The sequence below is a fragment of the Chenopodium quinoa genome, unplaced genomic scaffold, assembly GCF_001683475.1.
Source record: "Chenopodium quinoa cultivar QQ74 unplaced genomic scaffold, ASM168347v1, whole genome shotgun sequence".
NCBI lineage: Eukaryota > Viridiplantae > Streptophyta > Magnoliopsida > Caryophyllales > Amaranthaceae > Chenopodium > Chenopodium quinoa.
In genome coordinates this window covers 2,771,258-2,793,065 of record NW_018744996.1, presented here as the reverse complement: position 1 = coordinate 2,793,065, position 21,808 = coordinate 2,771,258, and the positions used below count along the sequence as shown (strand labels likewise).

Genomic DNA, 21,808 nt, shown 5'->3' with positions numbered 1-21,808 from the left:
TTAGGGGTACTACATTCAATTTATATCATCTAATGAGAGTGGGGAAAAAAAGTGAGGGATTGCTTAAATAGTTAGAGCTTCTCTCTGAATTTTAAGAGATTTTAGGAACGAATTTCATACCATTTAATAATTTTGGACAGTTTTGTCATTTCATCTATTTTTTTCCATTTTATTTTTTTAGAAAGATAGAAAATGACTGATTTACAAAATCAATTTGATTAATGGGGCTCCCTCTATAATTTGTAGGGATATGAAGTATTAAATTGTTACTAGTATAGAGAATTAAATTAGTGCAAGTGAGATTGATAGGAGAGGGGTTTAATAACATATGTGTGCAAGTGAGTTTAGTGAAAGAGAGAGAAATAATTAAAAAGTATCAAATAAGATTGTGTTGCAATTATTACGAGTGTTGTGATGATTACAAAATGGAGGAAGCAAATATTAGGAGGCCTCACACGAACGAAATTCCTAATGCATAGTAATGAAAATCGGAAACTCAAACACTTAACAAAAATGTAAGCTAAATAAGATTGATTAAAAGAGGGGAAATTAACTCTGAAATCATCGAGAAACAAGTGTAAAACGCAACGTTACAATAACGGGGTCATCCAAGAATGTAGCACCATGGTTAAGCAAAAAAATTGCAAGTTGCCCCAAAACAAGACAAAAAATTAAATTGGGTATTCAAAAACTTAATCTATTATTTAAGTATGCGTTTCAAACTTAGGCTCGTATTAACCTTTAAATTTTATCAACTTATACAAGGGGTCAAGGAGAGCTTTTAATTCCAAGCTAAAATATCTAATTTCCGTTTATATAAATTTGTGTACAATATATGTAGGGATGATTTAGAATTTCATATCGTAATTTTAATTTCCTTACTAAAGATATGAAATTACTCCATAACAAACTTGTGCAGCTCATCCAATGAACGGGCTTGACTTAACACATTATCTACACCAACAATCAAATAATACCCTATTCAAAGGTTTCAGGGACTAACATTTCAAAACCTTCTGAAACTGGTGATTAAGATCAGTGCAAGGATTGAAAATGCAAAAGTCATACACTTAACAGACCTATACTTGAACATGAATCAATCAAGAACGTAACAAATGTTTCTGTACCATCATTTCCTATAGTGACTTTCTAACAAGCTTCATAGTTGAGCATGAGGAACACTTTGGAAGTGATGATGATAGTATACTGTGGGAAAGCTTCCTGGTTAAAGGGTCTAACAAATATGATGCAATTTGGTAAAACAAAGCTTAAAATCATGGAATAGCATGACAACTCACGGGCTTAGAGACTAAACAGGTAATCATACGAGGATTTAAGACAGGATAAGCTATGGGGGAAGGCTAAGGGGTTGGAGGACATAATACTGTGTGTCGTAAATGATTATTTGTCAACACTTCTTCATGTGTAACAAATAGCAAAACAAAGTGACTAAGTGTCATAGTTGCCTCATATATATATATATAGATGGTGGTTTATGGACAAGAATACAAGATCAGTCTAGGTTGAGGGGTATCTGCGTGCTGAAAGATTGTTGTGGACATACAAATGACCTGATTATTGTTATCTTAGTAATATGCCTGCTTCAAGATAACATAAAAACAAGAAATTTGCTAAAACAAATCCAACTCATATTATTCTCTGATTTTGCTGTAATAGCAAATTAGCAAGTGCTAGTTGAACCACATTGTAATCATATCTCCAGTAAAAATAGATAGGAGAAACCACATGATATTAATCAAACCAGGAAAACAACTCATATTCATTGCAGCTTATGATAGCAATATTCAGGCAAACTGATTTATCATTCAAGACAAGTAGCTAAGTCTTATTTGCAGATTTGCATCATCATTTCTGGTAAGGTTTACAACGGAATACAACAATAACAAATGTTTGTATCAACACAAGAAACTAATTTTCACAACATAAGTACCAACACAAACAGCTTATTTTTGACAATGCTTGTCTCAACCACACGAGCAACTAACTAATTCTCACAATGTATCTACCAACACGAGCAACTAATTTTCAAAATGTATGTACCAACACGAGCAACTAGCTGATTCTCACAATGTATCTACCAACACGAGCAACTAAGTTTCACAATGTATTTACCAACACGAGCAACAAATTCTCCCAATGTATGTCATTCATTCTCTTCACCATATTTGATTATTGCATGAGGTGATAAAAGGCTTTGAACATAATTCACTGCTTTCACTTGGCCTGGAAAAAAAAAATCCCTCCATATTGGTGTAATGCTGCTGAAGTCAAGATATCGTAGCCTACCAAAATCGAACATCATAACCTCTCTAGGCTTGGTAAGTCCAAAAAAATACCAGAATGTAGCTTTCATGTCAGCACAAAACAACCTGGTCCATGATTTCCGCACACTATATTCTTTCATCATCCACAAATCAACTCTACTTCCACCGTCATAATAAGCCCAAGCACACAAGCAATCATTCAAACAACACAAACTAAAAGCAGAACGCATGTAAAATGCAGGTTCCCCAAATTGGACATACGGCAAATTCATAAATTTCAACTTCTTACTAACCAAATCAAAGCCAACAATGCATTGGACATTCATTCCTATTACAGTAGCACCCCAATGTAAAGCTTCATTCACCAGTGTTCCACAATGTTTATACCAAACATCTTCAAGTACAATTGACAGTCTTTGACCCTCATTCTTTGGCGCTGCTGTTGGCTTTGAGTGCTTTACAGCCCATCGTTCGGTACTACAGTTGTATACAAAGACAACTACCACAGGAAGATTCAAGGACACTAGAAAATTAATGGCAACAATGTAGAATTCCTTATGAGTTGAAGAATAACCAAACCCAAAACTATAATCCTTTTTAGCATAATGAGTACTCCGAAGAAAATTTCGAGGAGGGGAAATAGTAATACCAAGACCACCAACAACAGGATTAAAAACCCTAAAATCAAATTTAAAAATAAGAAGTAAACAAGGACATCGCAATTCACTCTTTCGAGCATGAGCAGAAATCAACAAAACTAAGCCATTAGAAGAACCAATCAAGAAAATGGGATTTACAGAGGAATACTGGCCAAATTAGTTGAAACTGAGATCTCCGTAATCAATAGCAGTTAATGAAGAATCATCGGCAATGGAAAGAACAGACCTCGAGGAGAGAGGATTTGGGCGGAACGCATGATCATTGATGAAATCGGAACTCGAGATTAACAACTCCCATTCTTTACAGACGCGTTTGAATCGGAGAAGTGAATCGGCGGGAAGTCTTGGAAGGATTTCATTCAATATGACGTGCTCCGGAATTTCTCTGTTCTGGGTTTCACTCAAGACACTCAATATGATGTGCATCGGAATTCCTCTGTTCCGGGCTTCTCTCGATATGATGTGCATCGGAGTTTCTCTGTTCTGGGTTTCACTATTCTGGGCTTCAGTGTTCTGGGTTTCACTGTTCTGGGTTTCTCTCGATATGATGTGCATCGGAGTTTCTCTGTTCTGGGTTTCTTCGTCGGCGTTTTCGGCGGCATGTTTCAGCTTCTTTTTCGGCGGAGATTGCGGCGGAGAAGACATGGAGTTGGGGTTTTGTGGCGTCGAGTATGGCGGAGAGTGGAAATGGTGGTGGTTTTGGCGGCAACACTACAGTTGGAGTCTAAGAAATGCTTTGTTTGATTTAATGTGGAAATTTACTCAAAACAAAACTGCTGTATTTATAACTGTTTTTTTTCGTGGAATTCCTCTTTAGTTTTATTATTACAGAACTTGGTTTTATAACTGTACAAGTTTGGGCCAAAATGAGAGAGCCCAGAAATAATACAGAAAACAAAACTATGATAACTGCTTTTTTTTTTCTTTTTTTTTTCCTTTTTACGGTTGTAGTTTTTATACTCCGTAATTACGGAAACTTAGTAAGGTACTGTACTCCGTACTAGTCCGTAGTTGCTTTGTTAGTCCGTGATAATTAGTCGAATACAAAGTTTGAGCCAAAAACCGTGCCCAATCCCACTAATTAGTGCTAAAATAGCATACTTTTGGATTGGACTAATTTTTTTTACTAAAAACAATATTTTAGGTTGCTCGAAACAAATTAATAAGTCCAGTTGGGTCGGAACGGGCCAGGTCCGAAAGTTGCCCAAACCCGGGCCAGCGAGTCATACTACTTTTGATCAACTCTACTACTCAATATACAAAAAGAAATTAGCAAGAGATTTTAAATGTGATGTTCATATAAGGCATTACAAACAAGAGAATGTTATTTAGTTTGATTTAAATACACATGTACCAACAATTAGTTTTGTAAATTAAATATGGAGTATAACTTTTTACATATAATAAGTTAAAGACTTTACAATTTTGTATGCGTTTTAAATTTATGCTCGTATCAACATTTAAATTTCAATCAATTTATATATACAAGGGGTCAAGCCGTCAAAGGGAGCTTTTATTTAAAAGTTAAAATATTTAATTTGTGTGCGATACGGAGTATATAGGTATGATTTAGAATTTCATATCGTAATTTTAATTAATTCCCTTATTTAAAGATATAAAACTACTCCAAAACTAACTTGTGCAACTCATCCAATTAACGGACTTAACATATTATATTTTGTACCAATTAGATGTGATCTGTGCACAAATACTAGGGGTGTTAATTCGGGTAAACGGTTCAGTTTTGGATTGAATTTATCGATTTCGGTTTATAATGGGTCGGGTTTTAAAGGTTTAAAATTAACAACGGGTCGATTCGGATTGGTTTTGAAAATTATCTGGTCGGTTTGGTTTGATTATATTTATTGCGGTTTATATTCGGATCGGGTCTTAATCGGATTGGGTAGTAATCGGTTCGAGTCATAATCAGTTTGGGTTGAACTGGGTCAGTTTGAAAACAGGTTTTGCCAGTTTAAAGTGGGTTTCGGTTCAAAATAGAACGGGGCTTAATCGGATCGGGTTGTTATCGATTCGGGTCATAATCAGTTTGGGTTGAATTCGGTCGGTTGGAAAACGGGTTTCAGTTTGAAAACAGATCGGGTGAAATTGGTTTAGGTCATTATCGGTTCAGTTCATAATCGGTCTGGGTTGAATTATGTTGGTTTGAAAACAGGTTTCGGTTCAAAACTGATTAGGTAAATCAGGTTGTGTCATTACCGGTTCAGGTCATAATCGGTTCGGGTTGAATTGTGTCAGTTTGAAAACGATTTTTGGTTCAAAACAGATCGGCTAAAACCGGGTCGGGTCATTATTGGTTCTAGTCATAATCGATTTGGGTTAAATTGAAAATGGGTCATAAATCATATCGGCTTAAAATCAATTCTTTAATCATTATCGAGTTTGGTTAATTAGATAATGGGGAAGAACGGGTTAGGTTGTAATTGGTCTAATCATAAACACGTTAGGTTAATTGGGTAGCAAGTTAGAAGGGGTTTAGTCATAAACTCACAATTATAAGGGTCACAAAGCAAATTGGGTTGATTGAATAGTGTCATAGTAAATTAAACAAATAATTTCACTTATGTTATAATCGAGTCAAGTTATAAAGTATTGGGTTATTAGGTCATTCATGAATTCAAATCGGATTGAATCAAGTAGAGACTTAAACAAGTTTGAATGGATAGGTAACAAATTAGAATAAGTCGAGTCATAAACACATTGGGTTAACTAACAAGACTATACGAGTCATAAATAAAATGGATTGATCTAATAATGAGCTGAAGTGAGTCATTTGAACCAACTCAAGTCATAATCGAGTTGTGTCACACTGTCATACAATATGTATCATATCGAGTCAAAATCGAATATGGACTATACAAGTTAAGTTGGTCGGTTAATGAATTTGAACGAGTAGAGTTATAATTGGTCGGATCATAAATATGCTATAAAGCTATAGGCTTATAGTAATAGTTACCAGGCCAGTTGTATTTATATGTTGTTTTAATTAGCGAGTTACTAATTATAGTAAGTTAGTTTCGTAAAAAAAAAATTATAATAAGCTAGTAGTTATTTAGTCATAATCTCCTTATATTCTTTTTTTTTTTTTTGAAAGAAAAATCTCCTTATTAGTTACTTTTTTTTATTATTATTATTTTTATATATGAACTCCTTATTAGTTACTTTTATAGTTTCCTTATTAATTTATAAATTAAATATGACTTTAATTTTTTTTTTTAAATATAAAATAGATTAATAATTAGATAACCCAAATAAATAAATAAATAATAAAATTTGTAGATAAATTAATGATTTTAAAAGAAGAAAAAAAAGTAGTAAAGTTTTGGAGGCAAACTCAGCTCATTAAGGAATATATTTCATCAGCTCTCAGCTCATTTCGCCCATATCACGATTCACGACTCTTAAGCTTTGCCACTACTCATTAAAGCACTTTTTTTTTAAAAAAAAAAAAAAATCAAAACTCACCTATTTCGTATCAATATTTACTTTCTTATATATACTTGTTTGTTCATTTCATATTAATGTTGATGATGTTTTTTTCTCAGTTCATTTTTTCATTTCTTATTTATACTTTGACCAAGTATAGGGGACTGCATTCGTTATTCGTTGCTGCTACTTCAACATGGGATTATGGTCACATTTTGTATCTATTAAAAAGCTGTATATTTTAGGCTTAGGCTATGTTCACCTTTTGTTGTTGAGCTCAAAAGTACTATAGAGCATTTTGAATGGTGACTAACTAATTACTAAATAGTAAATACTAATTGATCTTTGGTTTCTGTCTAACCCTACTGGTTTCTTTTGTAATTGATATTGAGCTATTTCCTCTATGGTTGCAATTTAAACTTAATTTATGCATCATAAGAGATGCTTTTGGTTGTAACTTGTATGAAATGAACTGATTTTCTCCTAGTTATGATATAAGTGTTTTTTAGGTATTATCCGTTGCAATTTTAATTTCAAAAAGTTGTTGTATTCTGTAAGTACTTTGTTTTGTGTCTATTTTATTAAACTTGTTATTGTCAATATATTTAAATATATATAGTAAAGCCCTCTTAATGGCTATTACATAGATTGCTTGACATAGCAACTTTAATTGCCTTCTAACCCCAAAAAAATGTTTCAGTTGATATTTTATACAGTACATTAATAAATAATAACCCAAGTACACTATCTTTGATTTTTTGTTTTTTTTTGTTTTTTATAAAAATAAAAACTAAAAGGTGTGGGGAGAGTAACACTATTACATTCAATACATTAAGCATATCTATAATAAGGCATTAGTTCTTATTAGGGGTATCAGTTTGTGTAAACGGTTTAGTTTCGGGTTGGGTTTAGGTTAGATATGATATGGCCTTGTGAGTGGTTAAGAATTTCGATGTAATGGGCTATTGGATGAAGTTGTTTGGTTAAACAATTCAAGTTGCGGGTTGTAAAAGGTTTGGACAGAACAATTTACATGTTGTAAACAGTTTGGTCATAACGGGTTATGGGTTATTACGGGTTACGGGTTGTAAACGGTTCGGTCAGAATGGGTTGCGGGTTGTAAACAGTTTGGTCACAACGGGTTTCGAATTGTAAACAGTTCGGTCACAACCGGTAACGGGTTATAAACGGTTCGGTCATAACAGATTTTAGTCGGGTTTAGCCAGTTTCGTTTTAAATTTGGTTGGGTTACTATCGGGTTCGGACATAATCGGTTCGAGTTGCTCTCGGTTTCGAGTTATAACGATTCGATTTGATAACAAGTTTGGTCATTAACGGTTTGCAACTATTCAATTTGGTTCAGATTTGGATTTGAAACAATCGGATCGGACCGGTTTTCGATTTTCATAAAACGGATTTTTAACAGTTCGGTTCCCTTTCGGATCAATTCGAAACAATGGACTTTAACGATTCGGAAACTGACAGCCGTAACAAATACCCTATTCAAACTTTCAAAGTGTAACAGTCTCTCCAACGAATTAAAAAAGATTACACAATGAAAAATTTCTTAAAAATATAAATTAATTAAAACTCGTAAATAAAAATACAAATATTACGCTTTTTATCTTCATCTTCTTCCCCACCACCTGTGACATCTCCTGCAAACTCAATACATCCCTTTCTCTCTCCTCTAACTCAAAGATTGCTTTTTTTTTTTAAGAAATTTTTAAAATACATTAGTTTTTTGTTTTTTTTAAATAAAATTAAATTAACCCATCTTCCAAAAAAACCCGATTTAATCATGATTTAATCTCCATTAAAGCCCCAGAAAGAGCTTCAACCCAAATCCTCAGATCCCAAAAATTAAAAATATGTCAATAAAAAAAGACATGATTTTTATAGGATCATTAATAATACTATGGTATTCATCAAATATTGGGGTATTATTATTGAACAAATTACTTCTCTCAAATTATAAATTTGGGTTTCCAATATTCCTAACAATGTGCCACATGTCAGCTTGTGCTTTTCTGAGTTACATCTCCATTGTTATACTGAAAATAGTTCCATTACAAAGAGTAAAATCAAGATCACAATTTCTTAAAATTGTGACTTTGAGTATTGTTTTTTGTGGGTCAGTTGTTGGTGGTAATGTATCTTTGAGATTTCTTCCTGTTTCCTTCAATCAAGCTGTTGGTGCTACGACGCCGTTTTTCACTGCTTTGTTTGCTTATTTGATCACTTTCAAGAGAGAAGCTTGGGTCACTTATGCTTGCCTCGTTCCTGTTGTTACTGGTGTTATTATTGCTAGTGGGGTATTTTTCTTCAACTTCGTATTTCGAATATTATATTTTATTCGTGTTTGATGATCACGTGAGATAAAATCTTGGTTCACGTAGTCGACCTTCTCCTTTAGGGATTACGTTTACAGGTAGTCCCAAAAGGATTACGGCTTTGGCAATGTTATTGTTGTTGGATTGTTTGTTGTTTTCCTCTTTGGATCATTGTTTGGTATGTTTTTATCTGATTTGTAACTTTAAGTATGAGATTTAAGATCTGGAATATGTTATAATGATATTGAGTTAAATATTGTACAATAGCAAATGTTTGATTTCAATTATGTCACCTTTGAATTTGATGGATCTTTCAAAGTAGAGCATTGCACGGTGTAATCAAATTGATTTACAAAGTGAAGTTATAGTATGCTACTGAAGATGGTTTTGGGAGTGTTATTGTTCAATTTGTTGGGGAATGTTGGTAAATAGTAATGTTTGTCAAATTTGGTTAATTGCAGGATTTGATGAAACTGCATTGCTTGTTTGTTGATTTGATTTGCCCGTCTTGTTGTACTTAATTGATTGTACTAATCTAGTTGCCTATTTGGTTATATTGATATCAGACCAAGTTAACATATTAATGCGGTCCTTTCGGACCAATTATTGAACAAAGAGAAGATTATAAATAGAATATATGCATGGCATTTTTTTTAGAGAGTGATTCAGTCATAACTTTGCTTCTTTTGAGAACATCGCTAAAGCAAACAACCACCTTTTACTCTGTCCATCTTTGTTTGGAAAATATTTTGTGTTTTTGATGAATTAGAACTTGAAAGTAAGAAACTTGATGGAACTCTTGTGGATTTTGACAGGGGGAGCCAAGTTTTCATTTGTTTGGATTTATTATGTGTATAAGTGCCACTGCAGCGAGGGCTTTCAAATCTGTTCTCCAGGGCATCCTACTCTCTGATGAAGGGTGAGTTTCCACTACTTTATGAAATAATGTGGAATAGACACTACAAAAGTTTGGGCACTTGGGATTTTAATTTAATTTCGGGTAAAGAATTGTTCAAAGATATAAGCAGGGAAAGAAAAAATCATAACAAAAAAAAGGAAGTGAGTTTTTGTGGTATTATGTACAAAATCACAAATCTACACACAAAAGCTTATCCTTCTTCATATCCAATTTTCCATTCCATATCTTGTCAAGTGAGACGTAGGCATGAGCACAGATTAGGATCATGGTTCATGAAAAGTGACACAACATAAGCATGGTGCATCAAATATTTAGAAGTGAGCCGTACTTAATCATGATGCTGATAGCAAAACAATAGCAATAATTCATCTATCTTGCATCATATTCAAAATTTTAGAAGAAAATAGTACATGGAGCATCATGGGCATGGTATTTAAAGGCATGATTAGAAATCTAGAAGCATTTTCTGAAGTATATCACATTTAAGGCTGAAAGTTCAAAAGAGTGTAATACATGGCACATCATGGATCAAACAATTGAATGCTTATTTCAGACATCATCCATTGATTCTTAAGTCCTATCTAAAAATTGTTGAGACTAGATGTAGGCAAAAGAACAGACACTTTTCTGTTAGAATATTACTACGTTTTATTTAGCTTCCCTATTGACTCATACTTTAACAAGTTGCAAAGTGCAAACTGGGGTGAATTTTTAACTTCTGTTCGGATGCTTTACTGTTGGACTTCAAGTTTAATCTCATGATCTGTTATTTCAGGGAAAAGATGGACTCGATGAACTTGTTGCTGTATATGGCCCCAATTGCAGTTGTCGCCTTAATTCCTGCTGTGTTTATAATGGAACCCACTGTATTAGAAGTCTTTGCTTCTGTGGGAGATCAGCATAAGTTCATGTTTATAATTCTTATACTGAACTCAACCATGGCTTATGCAGCCAATTTGTCCAACTTCTTGGTGACTAAGTATACAAGTGCCCTAACTCTCCAGGTTTGATATCCTCTTGCCTCTAATATGTTGCTTTGAATGTGTTTAGTTAATTGTGTGTGTAGTGAGTCGATGGCTAACCTGTTTGCTTTCATTAATCTCTCAAAGTAATAATACTAGGATTTGGAATATCTACTTTATCTAGGAAAGTAATTCTAGTTATATACGGATTGTTTTATCCATTACAAGAACTTAAATAGTTAGGGAAGACTTTGTAATATGACATCTCAATTTCTTGTATAGCATATTTAGGTGAAGTTTACACTCCGTTTCATTTTCTCTTATTCTGTTTCCTAGGGATTCCTGTGATATTGATGTTTCTCCCAGCTATTTGTATCTTTACTCAGTATATGTTTAATTTTCCTTCAGGTATTAGGCAATGCAAAGGGTGCAGTGGCTGTCGTTATCTCAATACTTATTTTCCAGAACCCAGTTACCGTGATTGGTATTGGTGGTTATACAATGACTGTTCTTGGAGTAATTGCTTATGGAGAGACAAAGCGGAGATTCAAGTAATACATTCTTTATTTATTTATTATCATCTTAAATAGGAAGATTGATTAGCTAGGTATTTACACATAACTATATTTTGTCAATTGTTTCGGGTTTAACCCCTTGTATGTTAGTAGCATATCTTGAGTAGAGTGGAGCAGTATTTGTTCACAGAGAGGTCAAAACAGAGGTTATAATTCTGTTTTTTGTACTTATTCTGCTCACCAGGCAAATCAGCTTAAGAAAATTATCAGAGAGAATATAGTGTTGTCGTTATTGCTATTTAACAGTATGATCAGATGAATTTAATGACTATGCTGTGAAATTGGTAGTATGAAAATCTGAACGCGGTTCAATTAGGTTTTTCATGCAGTAAATTTGCCTAGAGTAATACAAGTACTGTAATAGATTGCAAATTTGCAACTACAAACAAAAATGAAGAGAATTGAAAGTTTGCATATTCTTGGAGCATAAAATCAATACCTTGCTGAAATAAGTTGATATAACACCAGAAAAACAAGATAATTTTTTCTTCTCTACCAGCATGCTATCTCAGATTCAGGTAATATGGCAAGAAAACATGGATGAAATCTAATAATTTACCTCACATTTTGTAAACACCAATAACATTTTCTCTTACAGTGCTCCCAACAGAATAACTGCAACTTGAAAAGATTAGAGGTCTCACAATGGCACCTTGTCTCAGTTCCCTTCGACGGCTTCTCCATATGAACCAATATTTGCATGAGCACCAACTTTGATGAAAAATAAAATTGTGCATGGCTTAATCTGTTGAAGATAAGCATGGTCCGAAGATGTATCATCAGAAGTTGCTTCAACTTCACATTTTTTCATACCAGAGGCTTTAGTCTTCACCAACATCTCAGGAGTTGATATTTTGTAAAACTTACATCCTTTGAATATTCAAAAATCGTCAAGTATTTTTCATTCTAAATACCTCCACCCAAACGGATTTACCACATCTATTAAATTATTAATGGATGATACTTTGACCAAGCTAATTGTGTTTTTAGGAAAAAGACATAAACAATTGCAAACGGTTCAATTGCAAGGTAAACTTTCAATTGACACAAAGCCATTAGATGAAAATTATTGTCGTTTTCAAACCATTATAAGTTAACCCGTTCTAACTAAGCCATACGTTTATGTAAGCAACTTAACAGAAGCGTAAATTCCGTATGGGTGGAGGTACCTAAAATGAAACCACTTCCATGAATCATTTTAGTAAAATTTGGCCTAATCTCAAATTCCTAATTTGCATAAAGTTAATCCAGAATATCTACACTTGAAACATTGGTGCAAGTGAAATGAGTTGCAAGCCGCTGGTACGAGGAAAATATGTGGAACTGAAGCAACACCTGAGGATACTTCTTCAACCAGTTAGTTCTCTGGTTCATGCCTTTTTTGTGAAATTGAGTTATGCACCGTTTTTCTCTGATCAAAGTTGGTGCAGTCTGCGTATTATTAGACCTGTTCTGGACCACTAGGTAAGGCTTCATACCCATCATGGTGTTGCGGAGCAGCATTTCTCTCAACAGGAATGCACTTTAGAATGACAGCTAAAGGCATGCTAACTGCTCCGATTAAAATGCTGATTAACCAAAGCTGCCAGTTCAAGGGCACAGTGCTTGCAAAAGTTCCCAGAAACTCAACTATGATTGCTTGAAATGCAACAGTGGAAACCATAACAACAATGAAAATCCAGCTTCTGAATATTCCACGGAAGACATTTATTTTCTCTATATCACGACTATTGATTTCGTTGAACACCTGATAAAGAATGGAGCAGAAAACACACATGTTAAACAGATGAATATAAAGCAGCGAAAACAATAACATGACTTAAAAGCTCAATGGTAAGTGCTGTTTGTTGCTGGATTTTCAATTTCAATCTGAGGGAAAGGGGAGCAATGGAAGAAAGGATAAAAGAGAGGCAGAGAAAAAGCAAGAGGGAACCTGGCAGAACACAAAAGAGTTGAATATGACTGTATTCAGGATAACGTTAGAATCTGGGCCGCTAAGTCTAAGTAGCCGCTCTCCATCAAAGCTTAGAACAGCAAGGACAGCGAACTGATATACACTCTGGCCAAGGATATTTCTCCACATAGTCTTGGTGATAAAACTAGCATTTCTTCCAATAGGAGGTCTTTTCATGAGCTCATCATTAGGTGGTTCTGTAGCCAGGGCCAGCGCGCCAAGTGTATCCATAATCATGTTGACCCACAGCAGCTGCACAGCCGTCAATGGAGCAGAACCTAGAAGCCCCAAAGTATATCCATAAAATGTACAAAGATATTGTGCAATGTAAGAAAGTACTATAATTTGTTGACTAACCAGTGATGCATGCAGCTACAAAATTGAGCATTAGAGCAACTATGTTGACTGTCAACTGGAACTGCACAAATTTTTGGATGTTTATGTAGACAGCCCTCCCCCATTTGACTACATTTACAATGGTGCTGAAATTGTCATCCAAAATAATGACATCGGCGCTTTCCTTTGCAACCTGCAGACAACAACTTGTGGAGTCAAAAGGCAGAACAGCAGCATTCTACATGCAACTCTCAGTTCACAAAATTTCAGACTTAAGGTGGTAAATGGTAAATCTCAATAAACAATTTCTACAAAGTTTTAATTCTAGTCTCTTGAAATACAGGTAATATCTATCTATATAGAAGCTCTTTGTAAGAAAATTTGGATTTTAGAGATTATAGGTGTTGCAAAGTCTTTATTGTCAGAAACAATATGATACTGAAATCATATGAAAAGGTATCAACTACAAGTCGACAATCCCCGGAAATTGGCAAAGACCAAGGGAAGTGTGAGGAAAGAAAGAAAGTAAGAAACTGTTCAGTAGCTACGCTGCAACAGTCATTTTAACAGGCATTAAATTTCATAATCACCATGTGGAATCATGAGTAAAAGAACTGAATGAACCCTACATCCATCCTCTAAAATAAAAGGTACATCATAATTTACTTAGACAATGAAATTGTTAACAAACCTCTGTTCCTGTAATTCCCATAGCAAGTCCTATATCAGACTCATGCAAGGCAGGTGCATCATTGGTCCCGTCACCAGTCACAGAAACCACCTCCCGGAGTATTCTCAGGCTACTCACCAATTGGTGTTTGTCTAATGGCAGAGACCGTGCCATTACCTGATTTAATTGATTGGAAAAAAAAAAATCCAAGCAAATCTCAGTACTTTCCAACTCTAAATGCCTGCAACCAAAGAGTTTCTATAAGAATTGGAAAACAAACCTGGATTCTTTGTGAAATCTCTTTCATCTCCTCATGAGTCTTACTACGAAAGTCAGATCCTTCTACGGCAAGGCCACCTTCTGTTAGTATACCGCATTCCCTTGCTATGGCCTTGGCTGTATTGATGTTGTCACCAGTGACCATACGCACAGTGATTCCAGCAGCTAAACAAGTCTGAACAGCTTCTGTTACCCCAGGACGAACTGGATCCTTGATTCCAACAACGGCTACTAAAGTATATCCATCTTCAGGAATGCTATTTTCATCATATCCATCATCCATGTCTCTGAAAGCCAAGCACAGAGTCCTCAAAGCTTCATCAGCAAAACCATTAATGACATTAGTTATACTCTTGAAGTGCTCTTCAGAAATGTCTACAGAATTGCCATTGCAATCAATCATTTTGTTGCACAAGCCTAAAACTATTTCTGATGCCCCTTGCAAAAGGCTCGAGTGCCACCTTCTGGCAAAGCCACAAGGACAGACATCTTCTTTCTAACAGAATTAAAAGGATCTACATTCTTTATCTCGTACTTCTGGCGCAACTCCTCAAAATCACCCCCTAGAAGCATTCCGAATTCAAGCAATGCTGATTCTGTTGGCTGCCCTTGAATGGAAGTCTTTCCGTCATGGTCCTTTACTACTTCTGCACCAGTATTTAAGAATATAACTTGTAAAAGTGTGGTCAAGGTACCCTCAGATATTTCTGATTTCAATGCTTTTCCTTTCAAATCTCGTTTTTTCCCAGATAACCAAATCTTTTCAACTACCATATGGTTTGTCGTGAGTGTCCCAGTCTTGTCAGTGCAGATGGATGTGGCAGAACCCATCGTTTCACAAGCAGTAAGATGCCTAACCAGTGCCTTGTCATTCATCAATTTCTTCATTGCAAATGCAAGGCTGAGAGTCACTGCTAATGGAAGCCCTTCAGGAACAGCAACGACGATAATAGTTACTGCAATAGCAAAGTAGTCTAGGAGCTTCAATGCATCTCCTGAAGACCAGTGTGTGATCTCATCATGAACAACTTTTTCAATAACAAATCTAATAGTCAACACTAAAAATGTCAGTACTGCAAATAATAATCCAATCTTTCCAATTATAGTAGCAACTCCATTTAGCTTCACCTGCAAAGGCGTCTCATCTTGACCCCCCTCACTTAGAGTCTCCATCAACTTTCCCCATTCAGTCTTCATACCAACAGCAGTCACAAGCATTGTAGCTGATCCATCTTGTACTTTCGTTCCACATAAAAGAAACGGCTTTTCATGAGTTATGTTAATTGGCTCACTCTCACCCGTTAAGCTTGACTCATCAATCAACAAGTTGTATCCGGAAATAAAGATTCCATCAGCAGGAACTATATCTCCAGTAGACAAGTTTACTATATCTCCAACAACCAAATCAAAAATCAGTACCTTCTGCCTACGTCCATCTCTTGTCACCTGGACGTATATCTTCTTCTTCTCTTTGTCCAAATCTATGAATTGCAATGACTGTTTATAGTCACTGACAGCAGTCACAATGACAACCAAAAATATACTGAGTAGAATTCCCACCCCATCATACATTCCTTTAGGAAGCCCTTCAGTACTTATTCCTACCCCTATTGAAACCACCGCGCAAACCATCAGAATTATTAATGTAAAGTCATGTAACGCCTCCCATACAAATGTCCAAAATCCTCTAGGAGGCTTTTCAGTGTATTTGTTCATTCCATAGATTTTTTGCCTACGAGATATGTCACTTGATGAGATTCCGTCTTTGAGTGATGAGGATACTTTCATGGCTAGTCCTTCTATGCCCCCATGGGTATTAAAGCCCTTCGTATCATGGCCACGAACAATTGATGCCAATTCATCAGAATCAATTCCAAAGCCTTCTTCTTGGGTTTCCTTTGATAGCGTATATTCAGTTCTACCAGCTGCAAAAATGATTAACATATTATACACAGAATAACTGGAGAAATAGATAGCAAGTAATATCATAGAATATTTCGAAGTTCCATACCATCACTAAAACGAATTGCTGCTTTATGTACCATGAACGCAACACGTAAATCCTGTCAAAAAATAAATAAATAAATAAGAACAGCTAAGTACACAGGTCTAGATAAAACTAACTCATGGGATATGGGATGATGCAGCCAAAGATAGACGAATCATAACATGCATATCCTTATTCCCAGAAACAATATTTCAAGATTACCAATTGCAGAGCATAGCAATAATAGTTTTCATATGTTATAGTTTGAGTAGCCTAAGTGTCAATTGCAAGAGTACACGAGACATCAATGGGTATGGCAAACAGTCCAAACTACAAACAACTGCCTCAAGATTCCCTTGTGAAGTGTCAATAACACAAGAGACATCAGTGTTATAATGTGTATAGAGCGAAGTTGGAACTACAAACTACAAGTGATGCTGAACTACAATTTCCCTAGTGTTAGCTGGATTGTTCAACCAAAATTTCTATTTTCTCTTAGAGTTGTATTTGCTCCTGAGCTGAGGTCCTATAGTCTTGACTGTTAAGTAGACAACGGGGCTAAGAAGCATTGTATAAGTCTCTTAAGACCCTCCCAAAGGAAGGGATTATATTGGATCATTTTTATTATTCTTCTTATTGCAGGACAATAGGACATTATCAACAAACCTCTATTAGGAAACTGAAAGACCTAATTCAAAACCTATAGAGATACTTTCAGCTGATGTCAATGCACAGACCTCATACTAGAGAACATATAGTGCAAGTTACAAGGTTCATACAAGAATTCAAAGGTAGCATACCATTATGCGAAAGCAATCCAAAGTCAGGCGAACATGTTCAATTGAATTTAGCAACAAGAATGAAACATGAACCTACTCTATTGAGCATTTGAGCATCTAGCAGCTCGCACAGATAAGGAAAGATGGTGCATGGAGGACTCGTATAAGATATTGAATTACAGCAACATGAATTTAATTTAGTTGAACATCCAAGTTTTGTGACCACATCTGCATATAGAGTGCTCAATTCATTGGTCATGTTGTAAATTTTACGTCTAGAAAAATCTAAATGAAATCATTTATCTTAATTCAGCCTGTAACGCATTCCTCACTAGTCACAAAGGTTAATAGTCATTGAAACACTCATATAGTCATATATCTTTATATTTTATGGCTTTACGCCCCCATTGTGTGCAAAAACACAATGTTTATTTTACTCTGGTGTGAGCTTTAGTGTGCTAAGTACTTTTGGAGTAATAGCTACAAATTATTAGCTCCGCTAGTCACTACATCCAATTCAATCAGTTAGTCAAATCATTCAACACAACCAGCTAGCTCTTAGAAACTAGTTACTCGCTAATTAATTACCAAACAAAGCCTCAGTAGTCAATATGCCAAATCCTTATGGAGTAGCACGTAAGTACGCTACGTATTACTTGCACTAGACCTCACTTTAATCTTTACTTCATCCATTATACATTATGTACTTATGTTTATCAATTCATAGCGTGTTAGGTAGCAAGTACCTAAATTGTTTGGTATTCCGAGCTTTCTTATGTAAGGTAATAATCCTAGCAAGGATTAATTCTCGTGACATTGGTACCAGAATGCACGTACAAAGATTTTAACTGGAGCATGTAGCACAACAAAAAGATAAAGTAAAGCCCCATAACATCACTTTCACAAATATAGCCAAAGTTAACCTATACCAGTACAAAATGCCCATAATCTCAATTTGATCAGCAATACCGTTATGAAAGTTCAAGGAAATTTCCTATGATATGTATTATGTAATGTACCTATTGATATTTTTGTATAGATGTTCAAAAAAAGTCAAAATTTTGCGGCTAGAAATTTTCTTAGGCCATTATCTTACAGTAGCTAAGAAGAAGTCAAGGTGATAAGGTCCATTATTTATAATGCTATTTAATGGGTGCACCCACTACACTAGTAGTGCAGTACAAATTTTTGAAATTTGAGATAAATAAATAAGATAGGGTCTTTAATAAAGTAGAGTGGATATTTTCATGTGATTATCACATTAACCTTAACAAGTGGAATCTTATTAGTACTAAAGCACAATAATTTATAAGGTGATTCAACTACAATATGACAGCAAGTACAGGCAGAATGAGTACTGAAAATCTGGATATTAGATAAGATGTTTATAGGTGACTCCATCGTTTTGACTAAAGATTATAAATACTAAATAGAAATTTTCAAAAAAATTATATAAATGTCGGATTAATTTCTAGTGTAAAGGTGCACTCTATTTACCTTGTCGTTTGTTTAATCATTTAAAGTGAGAAATTCCCTTTTTCTTATAGTGAGAAATGAAATTTGTTTTTCTTGAGAGCATTTTCGTGAATAAATCAACAACTTTTTCATTATTATAGGCTCCACAATCAAATAAGATTGAATAAAGTATGTTTTATTTACACAATTGCCATGTTTCTCACTATGAGAAACTGAGGCTCCCTCATTTACCGTGAAAGTTTCCAAGAGAAGTGACATTTACCTAAGAAATAATTCGTAAGTTATAAAACAACAATAAAGAATTTTCTTTGCTACTCCCTCCGTCCCCGAAAGAACGACCCTTTTGGGTTGATTTTGCGGGTATTAAGAAAGTTATTGGAACTATAAGAGTGCATGGGGAAGCTAAGAAAAGTAAATTGAAAAGGGAAATTTATATTGAAATTGCAAAAAAGTAGAGAGAGAAAGTAATAAAAGTATATAGAAAAAGCAAAATTTGCATGGAGAAGCTAATTTTGCACAAATATTATTGCAAATTAGAGGGTATTAAAATGCAAATGAGATGAACATTTTGGGACTAAAATTAGGCCAAAAGGGTCGAACTTGGGGACGGATGGAGTACTTTGTACGAGTTGTTTTATTTACCTAGGAAATACGCAATTTCATAAATTATAAAAAAAAAAACATGTCTATAGCTTTCTAACATCTTCCATTTCCTTTTATTTGAGGTTGTCTATTTATTAGTGGAATAAGAAAAAGGGAATTTCATGAGAATAAGCGTGTGAGGACTGAAGAGATCTTGTGTTTTGTTTAGGATGATAAGGATGGATAAAAAGAAATTAGAGTTAATAAAGATAAAATAATAACTCTTTTTTTTTTTTTGACGGGATAAAATAATAACTCTATTATTATCAAAAACGAAACATACATTATTTTATTCTTATCTCACAAATTACTTCCTATTACTATCTTAACCTTTACGGCAGCATTAAATAATTTATTCATCTAATGTACTCCATTTATTAAAATTCTATGTAAGTGGGGTTATAGGGGAATCAAAAGTTGATAATAATATATATAAAAATAAAAATTGTGAGTAAAAAAAAAAAGAGGAAGTACTTTAAAATATTACTCGTATTACAAATTTACGATAGAGGAGTAGCTAGGTAATCGAAAAAGCTAATACAGAATAGTCAACATAAAAAAGTTACGAGTACTGTCTCAATCTCATTTTTATCAACTCTACTTATTGTAGGGGCTAAAAAGTCATATACCATAATCTTTTTGAGCCATTCGAAAGAGATTTTTATGAGGAAATACAAAAGGTCAACAAACTATTGAACATTAAACAAATATTTTCAGCAACATTAATACCATAATACCCCATTAAGAAATTTAATATTAAAAATAAAATAAAACGAACCTGAAGAGTTTTAGCAGCTTCAGAGCGTTGTTTAAGATTAGCAACATATCGGAAACGACGACGGCGATTACGAATGAGCAATCCGACGGCTTTTCGCCACCGAATACGAGCGTCTTCGGGCGCATCCAGCGGCAAATTAAAGTCCTTAAGCAACCTCTCCATTGAAAATGATATTAGGCGGTCGATAAATTTATTGTGTATCGATTACGTTACATGAAACAAATTACAAAGAATGGCGGGAAGGAGTACTAGTAGTTAGTACAAGTTCACCATTGGACTTTCAAACAAAAGAAAGGTTGTGTTTTGGGGGCTAGAAATAGGGATGAATAATGGGAAAATGAAACTTGGTACCCCCACTTTTATTATATGGTCCACTTATTCGCCTTCACGACTTCACGTTAAAGTTAATACTCCGTATTTTTTTTTAGTTTTGAAAAAGTTTAATATTTAATTAATTAAAAAAAAAAAAAAAAGAGGGAGTCTATTTTTGAAAACTGGTTTTACATTGAATTTTGATTTCGATGACTACTTCTTGACATGTATGCGAATATTATACGAGAGGTATGGTGCACTCAATTTAAATTAAATTGACATTCCCTTTAGTATTTGCAATTGTCTATCTGATCGATTTTAAAGTTGTGTTATGTGAAATGGACAAATGTTGTTTGATTAGCCTAATATCATAATGAATTACTCCTTCTGTTCATTTTTATTGGTTACGTTTTGTTTTTGACATTATTCATAAGCTAAGAGAATCTTCTAGTTTAATCTCAATATATAAGACATAAACATAATATCGTAAAGTGCGGTCTTGTTTGATTCACCTCAACTAGCACTTTATTAATATTCAATCATTATAATTTTCACAAGTATGCAATGAAAGATGTTAATGGTCAAACAAGTGCATTAACAAACGTGTAAAGTCAAAACTTAACCAATAAATAAGAACGAAAGGAGTAACGTCTTATAATTTGTTATATACACCCAGGTCATTTGCTCATTCAATCAACAAATGAGTGTTAAATGACCCCGGATATACGGTATACCCAGGTGTACATAATAGGCTCTCATAACATCTAAGCTCACTACTTCGCAAGTATGGTGTAACAAATACAAAGTATAAAAAGATTAATATTATAATTGTAAGAAAATTGTAAAATAAATATTGTACGAAGTACTCTACATTAAAATCATTAGCTAATTTCAATTAAAGTATACATCCACTATGGAAACATTTCCGTTTCTTTTTAATATTAAGGAGTAAAAAAATAGGTAAAAGTTTAAATTGATATGTAAAAAGAATTGTTTATGAAAATCAAAGTGGTGAGTCCCTTTTCTAAAAATGATACAAAAAAAGTTATAAGTGGTAAGTAAAAAAAAAAAAATTGTTAAAAAATTGAATGAAAATGGCGAGAGCTAAAATTCTAATTCAATTCTTGGTGGTCTTGACTTTGAATTTAAACCCTATAAGAAGAATTTTATATTAATATGAAATCCAAGTAGAATTTTGTTGAAAATCTAAGGTTAAATTGTCAAAGTAAGCCTTAAGTGGAAAAAAAATTTCAAAGTAGACGCGTGGTAAAACTATTTACCAAACTAATCTCTAGGCATTTATTTTATAAAAATTTCAGTCAATGCAAAAGCGCTATCCAGGGTGGCGTTTTTACCCTGACTGAAATTTCTAAAAAAAAAAAGCCAGCCTAGTTGGCGTTTTACTCTAAGTCATAAAG

At 34.2% G+C, this 21,808-nt stretch overlaps 2 protein-coding genes across 2 annotated transcripts; one reads left to right on the top strand and one right to left on the bottom strand.

Moving 5' to 3' along the window:
- The first annotated feature begins 7,750 nt into the window (after nucleotides 1-7,750).
- LOC110707333 (UDP-URONIC ACID TRANSPORTER 1-like) lies at nucleotides 7,751-11,383 on the top strand. Its single transcript, XM_021885354.1, has 4 exons — nucleotides 7,751-8,703; nucleotides 9,537-9,640; nucleotides 10,416-10,644; nucleotides 11,011-11,383. The coding sequence occupies exons 1-4, from the start codon at nucleotides 8,260-8,262 to the stop codon at nucleotides 11,155-11,157; spliced, it is 924 nt and encodes a 307-aa protein (XP_021741046.1). The 5' UTR covers nucleotides 7,751-8,259; the 3' UTR covers nucleotides 11,158-11,383.
- A 186-nt stretch (nucleotides 11,384-11,569) lies between these two features.
- Nucleotides 11,570-20,458, bottom strand: LOC110707332 (putative calcium-transporting ATPase 11, plasma membrane-type). The gene is given in 8 exon segments (XM_021885353.1): nucleotides 11,570-12,924; nucleotides 13,111-13,409; nucleotides 13,489-13,660; nucleotides 14,159-14,314; nucleotides 14,418-14,863; nucleotides 14,866-16,341; nucleotides 16,428-16,479; nucleotides 20,079-20,458. Coding segments are annotated over 8 exon segments (3,069 nt in total). The 5' UTR covers nucleotides 20,241-20,458; the 3' UTR covers nucleotides 11,570-12,618.
- Between the last annotated feature and the right edge of the window lie 1,350 nt (nucleotides 20,459-21,808).

Coding starts and splice junctions, on each gene's coding strand:
- LOC110707333 (XM_021885354.1), top strand. CDS start 8,260: ATGTCAATAAAAAAAGACATGATTTTTATAGGATCATTAATAATACTA. Junction 8,704..9,536: donor GTGTTATTATTGCTAGTGGG/GTATTTTTCTTC, acceptor GGATTTTGACAG/GGGGAGCCAAGTTTTCATTT. Junction 10,645..11,010: donor CAAGTGCCCTAACTCTCCAG/GTTTGATATCCT, acceptor ATTTTCCTTCAG/GTATTAGGCAATGCAAAGGG.